At 43.1% G+C, this 12282-nt stretch overlaps 1 protein-coding gene across 1 annotated transcript in view; it reads right to left on the bottom strand.

Annotated features, from left to right (window-relative positions):
• The window catches only part of SLC4A8 (solute carrier family 4 member 8), a gene marked incomplete at its 3' end in the record, with an annotated part of 57409 nt that overhangs the window by 28114 nt on the left and 17013 nt on the right, over positions 1-12282 (bottom strand). The window contains exons 3-11 of the mRNA XM_084256129.1: positions 11754-11900; positions 11088-11223; positions 9885-10045; positions 7036-7224; positions 5954-6045; positions 4853-5010; positions 3868-3955; positions 2662-2808; positions 1486-1586 (exon numbers count right to left, since the gene is read on the bottom strand). Of these exons, the coding sequence (XP_084112255.1) occupies positions 1486-1586; positions 2662-2808; positions 3868-3955; positions 4853-5010; positions 5954-6045; positions 7036-7224; positions 9885-10045; positions 11088-11223; positions 11754-11900 (1219 nt within the window). The remainder of the gene's footprint in view (positions 1-1485; positions 1587-2661; positions 2809-3867; positions 3956-4852; positions 5011-5953; positions 6046-7035; positions 7225-9884; positions 10046-11087; positions 11224-11753; positions 11901-12282) is intronic.

Here is a 12282-nt window from a genome sequence, read left to right as displayed (position 1 = left end):
AGATAAATCATAATTCTGAAATATCAGCAAATCCATATACAAAGCCCTTCCCCTAAAAAAAAAAACAAAACACCACCTGTAGGACTGTTTCATCCTTCACTTAACTGCCTCTCAATAACAGGCCTCCACCCAATCCAGACCTCTCCCAACATTAAAGAAAATGGCAAACTCCTTACTTCAGTGCTCCCCTTCCATCAATTTCGTTTGCTCCAATGCCCCCTCCCCAGAGCCTAGTGATCTGCCCCACCTTCAAATAATTTCCCCCAGCCAGGAAACAAACCACCCTGCCAGAAGGCTGCTGATGAAGCGCCATTCTCGCCTGTTTCTTGGTCTCTTCTCCTGACCTCTCCCGGAATTTCCAAGACAGGAAAAATAAATTACTTCCCACAATTCCAAAAAAAGAAAAATCCCAAACCTGAACTTCCATTGGGTAAAATTCTGAAAATTCTGAGGATTAAAAAAAGGGGGGAAGTATACAACTTCAAGTAAGGAGGGAAAAAATAATCGGAAGGCGCAGGTGTAGAGGACCGTAAAAGCTCCTTCCATGGTCAGCATCCTGTCCATAGATTCTTGACCAGCAAACCCCTGTTAGATACAAGCACAACTTACAAAGCCAGCATCCTAGTCTCAAACCTTCTCCCACCATCTGGTGGATACCTCTAGATGTCGCTCCAACCCAAACTATCACCCCCTTTTAACACCTTTCTTTCTGGCAATAAAATCTACTAATCTGAGGACATGTTTCCTTCACCAACCACAGAGAACCTCCTCCTTGAATATCAGCCCTTAAAATCTTGACCTAAAAGAATAAATTGTCAATTCTCAAACACCCAAATAGTAACTATTTTTCTACCCTAAGTTTCTTAATATTTGTTTATCCACACCTAGTCCACTCACGCTACAGAAAAAGCATTATTTTAAAAGTGTTCATTCATCAGATACTATCTATCCTGTGTCGGGCATAGTGCTGCGTGGTAGGAATATAAGAGGCCAGGGGGTTTGCCCTTATAGAACAAATAATCTAGCAGAAAAGAAAAAGACTCAAGCAGTAATAATGAGTTATGATAAGGGTGGGGGCTTGGGAGAAAGGATGGCAAATGGGTAGGGTTCAGAACTCAATGCTGTGGTACCAACAGCACCTAACCCCATTTATAGAAAGTCCGAAAAGGCTTTCCAAAAGAAATTATACCTAAACTGAGACAAGGGATATTTAGCAGTTAGCCCAGAATGAGGAAAGAGGACCTGTGTTCAAATCAGAGGGAGCTTATGTGTGGAAAGGTCTACAGATGAGACAAGATGGCTTCAGAAACCTGAATGAATAAACACAATTTTTGATAATACTTGTCGCCAGTGTTCCACTTGAAAAGTCATTCCCAGCCAATTACGACACCACAGAAAAGAAGGCTGAAAGCACAGTATGACTCACTCCTTCACACAGCTTCTGCCCAGTGAGCAATGTCAGCTGTGAAACATGCCAGAACTTACCGCCCCGTGCGCTGAAGTTCTGGACCGCTGTGACCCCCATGTGGTTCTGGTTCTATGTGGCAAACATTTCCATTTGGAACTCCAGGCATTTTCCTTTTTTCCTTTTAACAAAGAACCACAAAATTAGTAAAGTCAGCCGTCTATGCTGTTCTTCCTGTGAATAGGGGAGATAGTGATGAAATCATGCAAAAGCAGCCAGATAATACCCAACTATTTTTAGCTTTCAAATGTGTTTACTTATTTGGGACAATTCATTGACTTTCCTGGAAAAAAAATAATTGTCCTCCCCTCCTCCTCTCCTAATACCTAACTCTGCCTTGCCCAGAAATAGAGAGAAAGACAGGAACCTTGGCAGCAGGTATGACCAAATTCCAGTTTTAAATCTGCTAGCCAAACGGCACCCCCCTCCCCCGCCTTCTCTTAACACCCCCCACACCCCCACACCTCCCCTTAACTTAAAACTTTGAAGACAGTCTTAGTCCTCATTTGTAAAACTAAGGATAACAATACAATAGGCCCTTGAATGATGCCACTTTGCTCAACTTGTTTCACTGTAATGCTGAAGAGAAAATATGCCAGATCAATCCTGAATGAAACACTATTCAAGAACCTGGTTTCCTTGTACCTCATTGGGCTTAAAGTCACAGTTTCCTAGAATTTATCAACAACGTTAAGTGAGGACTTCCTGCACCTATTTGGAGAAGTTGCTGGGAAGACTGAATTAGCATATGTAAAGCACCTGGTCAGGTGTCTAGTACACACCAGGAGCTCCTCCCTTTATTCAACCTGTCAAAAAGTATGGGGGACTTTTTTTGCTCTCTTTATACAACTGGCTCTTTTCATTAATAGCTTCATGCATGATATACACATTATACTCCCAAGAAATGTCCTCCCCTCTCTCCCATTCCACATCCATTCTTCAAAAGTTGGCTTAAAATCCATCCTAGGGTAATGCTGACTGATCCCATCATACCTCAGCTAATCCATGTTACCACATATTTACTGTTCTGACTTCTAATAATGTTTACCACATTATTACTGTTCTGACTTCCTAGCTATCCTGAAGCAGGACTCTGTCTTAATTTTCTTAGCATGTACCCACATGGGCTTTGCTTTGTCTGTGGTGGGCACTCAGTAAGAGACATCAAGCCACACTGGCTAGTGTGCATACCTTACCTGGGAAGGGACATTTTTGGGTGGTTCAATTCTAATGGAGGGGTCCCACTCTCCTGGAGGGAGCACTGTCACTTGGTCTAGGAACTCATCAATCCCCGCCAGGAGATCATCTCGTTCTTTTGCCTTGTATGCCACATCATGAAAAATCTGTGGAAAGGAAAAAAACCCTCAGGAAAACTGAAAATAACTTTACTTGAAACAATTACCAATGGATACAGTAAAGGATTTTTTTCTATGCAAGGACAAGTGAGACAAGCGGTTTCTATCCGGGGAAACACGCAGAAGCCCTACCCCAGCTGACACATCAACCCCAGCTTGAACCTATCCCAGCTCCCTCCTGCTCTCAGAGGTAGAGCCAAAATTATCAGCTAGACATTAAAGTCACCACCTGTCAACCCCTTGATTTTTTATCTCTGCCAGGGGAAGGATAAAAGTAAAAGGTGAGATAGGTCAAAAGAACTACATATTTGTAAGAATATGAAGAGACAAGACATGACTCTGAAGTTGTGTAATTCTGTTATCTCCTCAAAGACAGGGAACAGAGGCAAGATGCATGGGGAAACTTTTCTGACCATAATGGCTAGAAAACCTGGATGGAATTACTAACGACAGTCCTTCATGAAATCAAGGAGAGCTCGTAAAACACAATCTGTTTCCTACTGCCTGTTGGACATATGCCTTGAAAGTATTGCTTGGAAACTTCCACAAGCACCGCTGTCCTTATCAGAGGATGCAGTGGGGGTTCAGCACCGGACAGTCAAAATGTCTGGTTGCTGAGTAATTCACATTACAGTGCCTGAGTTCATGTCCCTGACCCTTACACAACCTGGTCTCCTGTACATAGAGTAGGAGGGAGGTTTCTCTGTGTAAATAGCTTGAATGCATTTAACTAACCATCCTCTCTAAAATGTTCACTCAGCCTTAATATTTTTCAACTCTAGATAGCCTGCTTGGTAACAATAATTTTCTCAGAAAAAGATTTCTCTGAATCCTTGATTTTTCAAGAAGGGTGAAATGACATAGGAAGAAAAATCCCCCAGGGGGCGTGCTCCTCCCACAATAAGCATTCAGAAAAGTGACTGAACTGCTTTCTAGAAGACACTGCAATTGTAATTGTTTTGTCACCAACTACTAGCTCATTGCCTGGCACAGAGTAAACACTCAATATTTATGAGATGCATGACTGAAAGCAAAGGTGGCACTTACTTCATCGGTCATGATGGTGGCCATGGATCTGCCAATCTCATGGTACTGCTGACCTTTCCCTACTGGGCCCAATAGGATAAACAAAAATCTAGCAAAACACACAAAGAATGAAATTATGTAAGTAAATATAAAGAAGTGGCATCTGACTGCTTTCTAAATAGCAGAGCATTTCTCTCTCCTATCAAATACAAATCATCATGGTATCTTCAATAAAAGAAGACAGCCTAATAATGGGGCAGACCTAGTTACCTTGATCTAATAGCTCCACTATGGGCATGGAAACTATTTGTATGAACCCATTCAATAACGTGGTTAAAATTCTTGGGTTTTCCATAGATACAATTCCTTGCTATGAAAGGGCACTTTTACAATACATGGTATTGTAGTACAAATTCAAGGTTATCTGATTCTTATTTGTTGTTCTAATAAGAAAATGATGGGCAGAGGAGTGGGACAAGGAAGTTGAAACGAGCAAGCCCTGAGGAAGAGTCTAAGTTGTTTTCTGGGCATCTGAATACCCTGTAAAATTAATGGGGTTCTGAATCACCACCTTCAGAGTGCATGAATGGCCTTTTGAACAAGGTGGATATATTTGCAAACCAAATCCTGCCAGAACTGTGGAAAGAGACATCAATACCTTTGCTCAAAGAGGAAAGGTTTCCGAGACACAGCGCTATAGAACTGGGAGAGTAAGACTTAGACTCCTCGTTACAATGACTGGTCCTTGCTACGCCCTGTGAATGCTCTTCAGTTCTCCATTTCCAAGGCTGTAAGTACTGAAAAGTAACACTTAAAAGTCTTGGAATTCCCTGTGTAGAGGTTAATCAACTAAACCCTAGTTTTCTGATATCACTGTGAATTTTAATCCTAATTAATCCCAAATTTTGGCTTTGGCTGGTTTCTTTCACCAGAGCTCACATAAGTCTGTGATTTATGACAATGCATAAAGACAGAATGTACTCAATTTTGCTGTCTTTGCATTTACCTAGTTGGGATGGGAACTTCTGTCAGGCCTGAGAGAAGAACGGCTGGTGACAACCTCACAAAGGCAACAATGGGGCGGTCAAGAGTATCCACCTCTCCAACCAGGACGTTTGAGGCCTCTGCCCCAGTGGGAATTTTTTTCATGAAATGAAGGTCCACCTGAAAGTCCAAAAGAAACTTCTGACAAGTTGGTAGCTATCACCACAAACATCAATCATCCTCCTCACACCTTACATTCAAATGTCATGTCATGATTTCATAAGTGTTTTCTCACAGTATTTATTTGATCCTTATAATAATCCTGCAAGATGGGAAAGATAGGTCTTATTCACCCCCTTTCATATTTTAAAAATAAAGCAAGTGACACCTACAGAGGTGAAATTGACTTGCTCAGGATCACAAAGCCTCTGGGAGAATTAATATCCAGGTGCTCTGACTTGACTTCCATTATACCACCCTTCCTCAAAGGAGAATGTTTTTGAAGTTCCAGGTTAAATTTTCTCCTTGAATGGTTTGACAGAGGCTTCAGGTTTTCTAAATGAAACAGGGAACATTATGAACAGGAAGCGACAAGGCACTATCTGTATTTCAGGAAGAGGTGTCAAGGACAGACCAGAGCAAGAAGAGAGGCAGGGAGATCGAGGCTTGGACCAGAAGCTGCAGTGGAGCACCAATGCTGTAGCGAGCCTCAGACAACAGAGCCACCATCCCCAAGAAAAGCTTCAGTTATGACATGGTTTTAGGAAACAGTAGCAAAAATATGGTCTGACAAAATCCCTAGAGGTAAGAGGACAGTAGGTAACAAAAAACAACTGACAAACCAGAAGCTTTGAAGGAAGGATTCTCAGAGGTTAGTGTGTTTCAGCATATTGAACCTGGTAGAACAAACTGATAAGTCAGCCCCATTCAGGCTGGATTAGAAGGGAGAAGACATGAGAAAACGGGCCTCCTTTTCTGCAGAAGGTTCTACAGACCCTTTCAGCTCCAGTGCTGGAGCATGTATCCTGAGCTATCCAAGCATACCCAGCTTCCAGATATTGGGCGTTGGGTTCCAATAGAACTGCTCTTAGGCTTATGAGCCAATTTCCATGTCGCTGCTCACCTTGCTTAAATCCACAGGGCTGTGTTCACAATTCAGCCCATTTTTTACTTCAAGATTTGCAGGAGGAACAGACTGAGGAGACACAGTTTGGCCTGTGTAGAGACAAGCGAACATAATTCTCTGAGCCCTTGCCCTTCCCCCTCAGATACACCCCACCCGTCATCAGCCAGCGATGACTATCTCCTGCAAAGCCCACATGGAGAAGAGGTTGAGATGATTATGAAGCCAGGTCCCACACAGACCTATTTCCTTACTTTATTTAGTGCTAAAGCGAGGACACAGATCTCACTACTTTTGCATCTTCTGTTTGAACACATTTGTGACCCTTTTTCTCCTCCATGAAGGTAATACTCCTTCACCTGGGGTGCTTATCAGAGACTTCTAGGAAAAATTTTCCCAATACATAGATGCCTATGCATATCCCCTGCACAGGGTGATTCAGTAAATGTGGGGACAAGGAGCTCAACAGGTTAGGCCCAGCCTGACCACAGAAAGAAATCAATCAGTTGATTTATAAGCCGCCCCCCACCAGCACCATGCGCCTGGCTAAGGTGATACATGGATTAATTTATTAAAGTCTCACAATAAACTTTGGAGTAGATTCCAAAGTAGATTCCAAAGTAGATTCTACTTTGGAGTAGATTCCAAAGTAGAGTAATCATCATAATTTTAGAGATAAGAAAATGAGACTTAAAAAGGTTTAGGAATATTCCTCAACCTCTTGCCTTTGCAAGTGGTAAAGTCAGAAGTTCAAGCTGAAAAGTTCCAGAGCCTACATTACCATATTTAAACATAGTCTAAGACAATTGTTTACTCTCGAAAAGGCTCCAGATGATCTTCTCTGGCTCCAAATTATCCCCAGTGTGGGTAACTCTGGGGCACAAGTCCCTGTCTATGGCATGCATCCCCAGTGCCCAGAGTGGGGGCACCAGTCCTTGCCACCCATCTCACCCATCAAGCCGAAAGTACTGTGTGAGCAGGGAAGAGCAGGAGACAAATCCAGCTGCTCTCCTCTAGCAATTTAGTATCTCCAGAATGTCTTATTATTGAAAAGAGACAACAGTCTCTCCTAATAATCTTACCATTTTTATCCATCGAATGTGGATCAGACTGCTTCTTACCAACTTCCGCAAAGGAGCGAACAATCGGAATGAGGTTATTTCTCTTCTTCTCATTTTGATGATGATGCTTTTTGAGAAGGGCTTCCCGCACTTTAACCCTCATGCTGTCATTCAGGTCACTGAACAGTTCTTGTTGGTCCAGGATCAAGTCTGGAAAGTAGATGCCAACATGAAGACTCAAACTGAGCATCAGTGACCCCAAGGAGGCCAGCGTCAGGTGCATGGAGGGGAAAAGGCAAGGAGTAGCGGGAGTGGTCCCACTGGGGTCATCAAAATGTGATTTCTACTTCAGTGACTAAAAGAGCTATCTGAATAATAGTGGTCACAAGATAAACTTGATTCATGCAATAAATCATCATTATTAGGAATAGAAACTACTATACTACCAGCTTTACATAGATTATCTAATGGAATCCCTATAAAAACTGAAAAATAAAAAAAACTGAGAAATAGGTGGTATTATAACAATTTTTATAGAAAAGGAAACTGGGCCTCCCTTGTGGCACAGGCGGTTGAGCCCAGTGCTATGAGGCTGTCCACAGCCTCTGCAGTGCCGGTTCAATCCCCACCGGCCTCGGAGCAACCCACATAGCGAGCAGACCTCTCCTGTCTCGCCCGCTGCTCCCCTCAGCGGTGTATTTCGTCAGTCTGCCTGTTCTGTTCCCCACTCTGTCTCTGGTGAATCCTCTCACCCTCCCGCGCCTCTGGCCTGCACCCTGGCTCTTGTATAAATAAAATAAATCTTAAAAAGAAAAAAAAAAGAAGAGGAAACTAAGGTCCAATCATTACAAAATCTCCCAAGGTCACACATTTAATAAGTTGCAGAGCTGGGACTCAAATCCAGGATTGTCTGACTCGAAAACCCACAAAAGATAAGCCTCAATCTAAATCCCCCAAGACCCTGTGAATATAATTTTATTTGGAAAAAGGATCTTTGTAGATGTAATTAAGGATCACAAAATGAGATCATCCTGAATTACTGGGATGAGACCTAAATCCAGGGACATAAATGACAAGTTCACACAAAGACAGGGGCGACTGGAGCTATGCGGTCATATGCTCAGGGTCACTTACAGCCACTAGGAGGGGGAAGCTGGAAGAAACAAGGACTAATTTTCCCCTTCAGAGAGAGTGTAGCCCTGCTAACACCTTGACTATGATCTTCTGGCCTCCAGAACGATGAGAGAATAAATCTCTGTAGTTCAAGTGACCAAGTTTGTAGTACTTTGCTCCAGTGGCTCTGGGAAAGGAATACACGTTTCATGGCTGTGACCTGTTCTCTTCTCACCTCTCTGACCACACTTCAGTTTCTTTTACTGACTTTTCTTCCTCCAACCTACCCACAATCCCCTCCAAGGTACACTTAACCTTTGGCATTCCCCTAGTTTCTGTCCTCAGTCTCTAATCTTCCCTCCCATTATGATAACCACTTAGAAGACTACAAATACCAGCTGTCTATTAATATGTGCTGACCCCCTAAAACTGTCTCCTAGTTCCTATCTGTCTTCTAGGGTCCAGATCAAAGTTTCAGTCACTCACTAGACATCTATATCCAGATATCCCACGACCCCTAGAAACCAACAAATATGAAAAAAAAAAAAACTCATTGTCTTCCCCACCAGATCTGCTTGTTTTCTAGCCACCTAAGCCAGATCATCAATTCTCTGCAGCCCCCCTCAAACGGCCAAACTATCTTACCAATTCTACTTCTGATTTTCACTGGAAACAGTTCTCTCCCTTTCCATCCCGGACTGCAGTTAGGGGGGATGTCTCATCTGAACTATTGTAACAGTCTAAACCACAGCTTCCCTTCAATTCATCCTCCACATTGCTGTCATCATTCTCATCTAAAATGCAAAACTTGGTCATTATGCTGCCAAAAACTCTCCAATGTTTCCCTGTTGATTACAGAGAGTTATAAGCAGCTTCATTAACTCCCAGAGGGTCTTCTACCTTATACAGATCTTTCAAGAGACCCTCACGGGATTTCAGACACCTAGCCAAACATTAACAAAAGATGGATGTGACCCCAATGGCCAACACAAGAGTTCTGTTCTTCCCCAGGTATTTAGAGTGGTAATTCTGGGGCACCTCCCATGACAAAAAGGGGGACACAATGCTGACCCCTCCCCTGAGTCTCCACATGATCCCAGAGAAGCAGAATTACTTGAATTTTTGAAATGGAGAGAAGTTTGGAGCAATCTTTACTTGTCCAGCCAAGAAAATCCAAACCAAAGGGGAAACCCTCACATGCCTCCAGTGTTTCTCACACTCCATTGCCGGCCACACCAGGTAACTATCAAACATCTCCCCTTCACATCTTGATGAAAAAGTGGGGGCACTTCAGCTCAATTTCCTTGATGTCTTGCCTAGCAAACATATTATAAAAATCTTTAACCTATTTTTCTCTACATAACTCCCAGTTGCCCCTTTATTAATTATTACCAAAACATATCTTTTGTTGTACCTATTTTGATTGTTTCCATGGCTATTTCCCCCACTACACAGTGAGCTCATTGGGGACAGGAACTGTATCTTATCTTTATTCCCCTGTGCTTAACATAGTACCATGCACACAGTAGACACAATATAAATGTTTTCTAAATGACAGGCAAAGGAAAGACTAAACACTATGTCACCTGAATCCCTAAGTCTGTGAAATAGATTATTTTCTTAGTTTGAAACCCAACCCACAGCTGAAGATGCTGCGGTTAGGAAAGCTGAGTGACATACGGTCACTTTATTCTTCTCTCTGTGTCACCTTTCTCAATTTACACAAAAGTTCTTCCATTTTCCTCACCTAACCTTACCTGAAATTTCTTCTATGCTATTTGCACGCATATCCAGAAGGACCGTTCCATTAATAAGGCAGCTCCTTAACTCAAAGAGACTGTGCAATGACAGGGTTGCCACATAAGGCTTGCTCCAGCGTTCTCCCCCATCCTCAACATCTTCTTCAAACTTCAGCCACCTGAAAGCATTACAAACAACTAGATGACAAAGATAGAAAATGAGGAATTTTCAAGAAAGAACTTTTAATGTAAGTACAAAGAAAGGTATTGTCAGAGGCATCTCCACAAAAGGGGGGGCAGTACCTTGGTCCCTGCCACACTTAACGAGGGGCGAGCTACATAACATGAAGACAAGTGGGCTTAGGGAGACAAGTGGAGAAGAAGGGCACACTTGCTTCTCGGTTTGGGGCTTGCACCATGGACTTAGAAGACGGGTAAAGAGAAGAAGCCTATATGCTGTGTGACCTTTAAAGATTTATAAAGACAGACTGACACAACTGATTGCCCTTTTGGTTGTCATCAGGTTGACTGGCTTATTTAATCCTCCACCGACTGAGCACATCCATGAATACATCAGGTATCCAGGAATAGCTATTCCAATGAGAGATAAAGCCACTAGTGTTGCTAGTTACCCCAAGGGCACCAGCACGCTGTCTAGTGAGTTATCAGAAGGGCCCTAGACATGGCCCTAGTTAATCAGAAGGCAACTGTGGGATTTGAGGCAGAAAAGCTGGTCCCTCTACAACTACCCCCATGAAGTCAGGCTGGTTATAATCAATGAGGTTTGATGATCCCACTGGAAGTTTGTCTTAAAAATTCTGGATCCTTTGGTTCACCTTCAGGAAAAGTCTGAACATATGTTGTCTGCTGGATAGGTCTAAACCAAGGTGACCCTGTCAGGTACCTCCTAAGCCACACCTGTAATAAGATCAAGATAGCTCACGAATTACTCTGGCCCCAAACAAATGAGAAGACCCCTTGGATGCTCCATGTTCCTGTCACCAACCCAGGCTCACATCAGCTGGCATGTGTATGGCCATATGTGTATGACCACAAAGAGGCCAACATCAAGACTCCCACAGGAGACTCAGGGTCACAGTCCCCAAGTCAGTCATCACTTCTTCTATGAAAAAATAAAATGCAAACATGGTCGGGACTTGCTGAAAGGCACACATTTACCTACCCAAGCAAATCTTGACCCGGGTTATTTAAAGGCCTCACCTAGCTGTCTCCTTCCACTCAGCATCTTCTCCCTCTTTCATACAGATCTCATCCAGCTCTGTGAACAGCTCATGCGGCACATGCTCTTCATCCTCCTCGGTGCCAAGAATGAACTGAACACGCTGAGATGGTGTGTCTGGAAAATCAACCACAGAGAAATCAACCACAGAGAAATCAACCACAGAGAAATCAACCACAGTCTGCTCCTCGCCTCAAAACAGAAGTAGCGAGCTGCCATACTTAGCACACCTGGGGGCCTTGCAACTTCAAGAACAAGCAGAAGAGAATCCTTGACATAGATTAAAAAAAAAAAAAGCCTTTATTTTCAGAAAAAAAAAAAAAAGGCTGTTCTGTGGAAGCAGTTTCATGACTGCTTGAAGAAAATCCACAAGAAACTAGAAATTTGATTAATTTGATCAAAAGGTATGGCTAATTCTCTAGCAAATGATTTTCTGCACTATGGTATTAACTTGGGGGGGTTGAACTGCAAAGTTTTCAGGAAGACACTTTTTATTCTTACAGGCATTCCTTCTTGGAAACAAGCTTTTAAAACCCCTACAGAAAGACTAGAGAAGCAAGACCACCTGCTTAATGCCCATCGCGAGTCCCTCAGCCTCACCAAGCCTGTGAGCCATGGACACCAACCCTCCCCGCCAGGTGTGTTACCGTGGGCCAGGGCTTCAGGGCCCTCCTCCCCCTGGCTGGCTCCTTTGCCCCGACCTCGTCTCCTGTGCTTCTGACCATGGGTTCGGTGGTGCCGATGGCTCTGTCGGCCCAGTGGCATCCGAACCCCCACGTACAGAGTTCTATGACCTAGAAGAAGCAGAAAATCCATGGAAAGAAAGCCTTCTCCAAAAGGAGTTTAGCAAATCTAAAATACAGGGGAAAGACTACAGTTCTTTGGAGTCATAACCCTAATAACAAAATTTCAAGACTGAAAATGTAGAGCTGTTAGAGTTGAAGGTCTTGGTCCTGCATGCGACTGCAAACCTTATGGGAATACTGCTAAAATTAAAGGAAATAATGTGTGTGAATATGGTTTGTAAACTATAAAGGTCAATAGAGATGTTGGTTGTTGTTACTACAACAAAAAATTTGACTGAGCAATTAACAAATAGCAGCACTGTCACTCCCTGAGAAACGCGGCCAGTCATAGCAGAGAGGCAGTTTAGGGAAGTGGTTTAGTGCTGGAGCC

The sequence above is a fragment of the Talpa europaea genome (assembly GCF_964194135.1).
Source record: "Talpa europaea genome assembly, chromosome: 15".
NCBI lineage: Eukaryota > Metazoa > Chordata > Mammalia > Eulipotyphla > Talpidae > Talpa > Talpa europaea.
The sequence above is the reverse complement of the archived record's forward strand: the minus strand, read 5'-3'. Positions and strand labels throughout refer to the sequence as shown.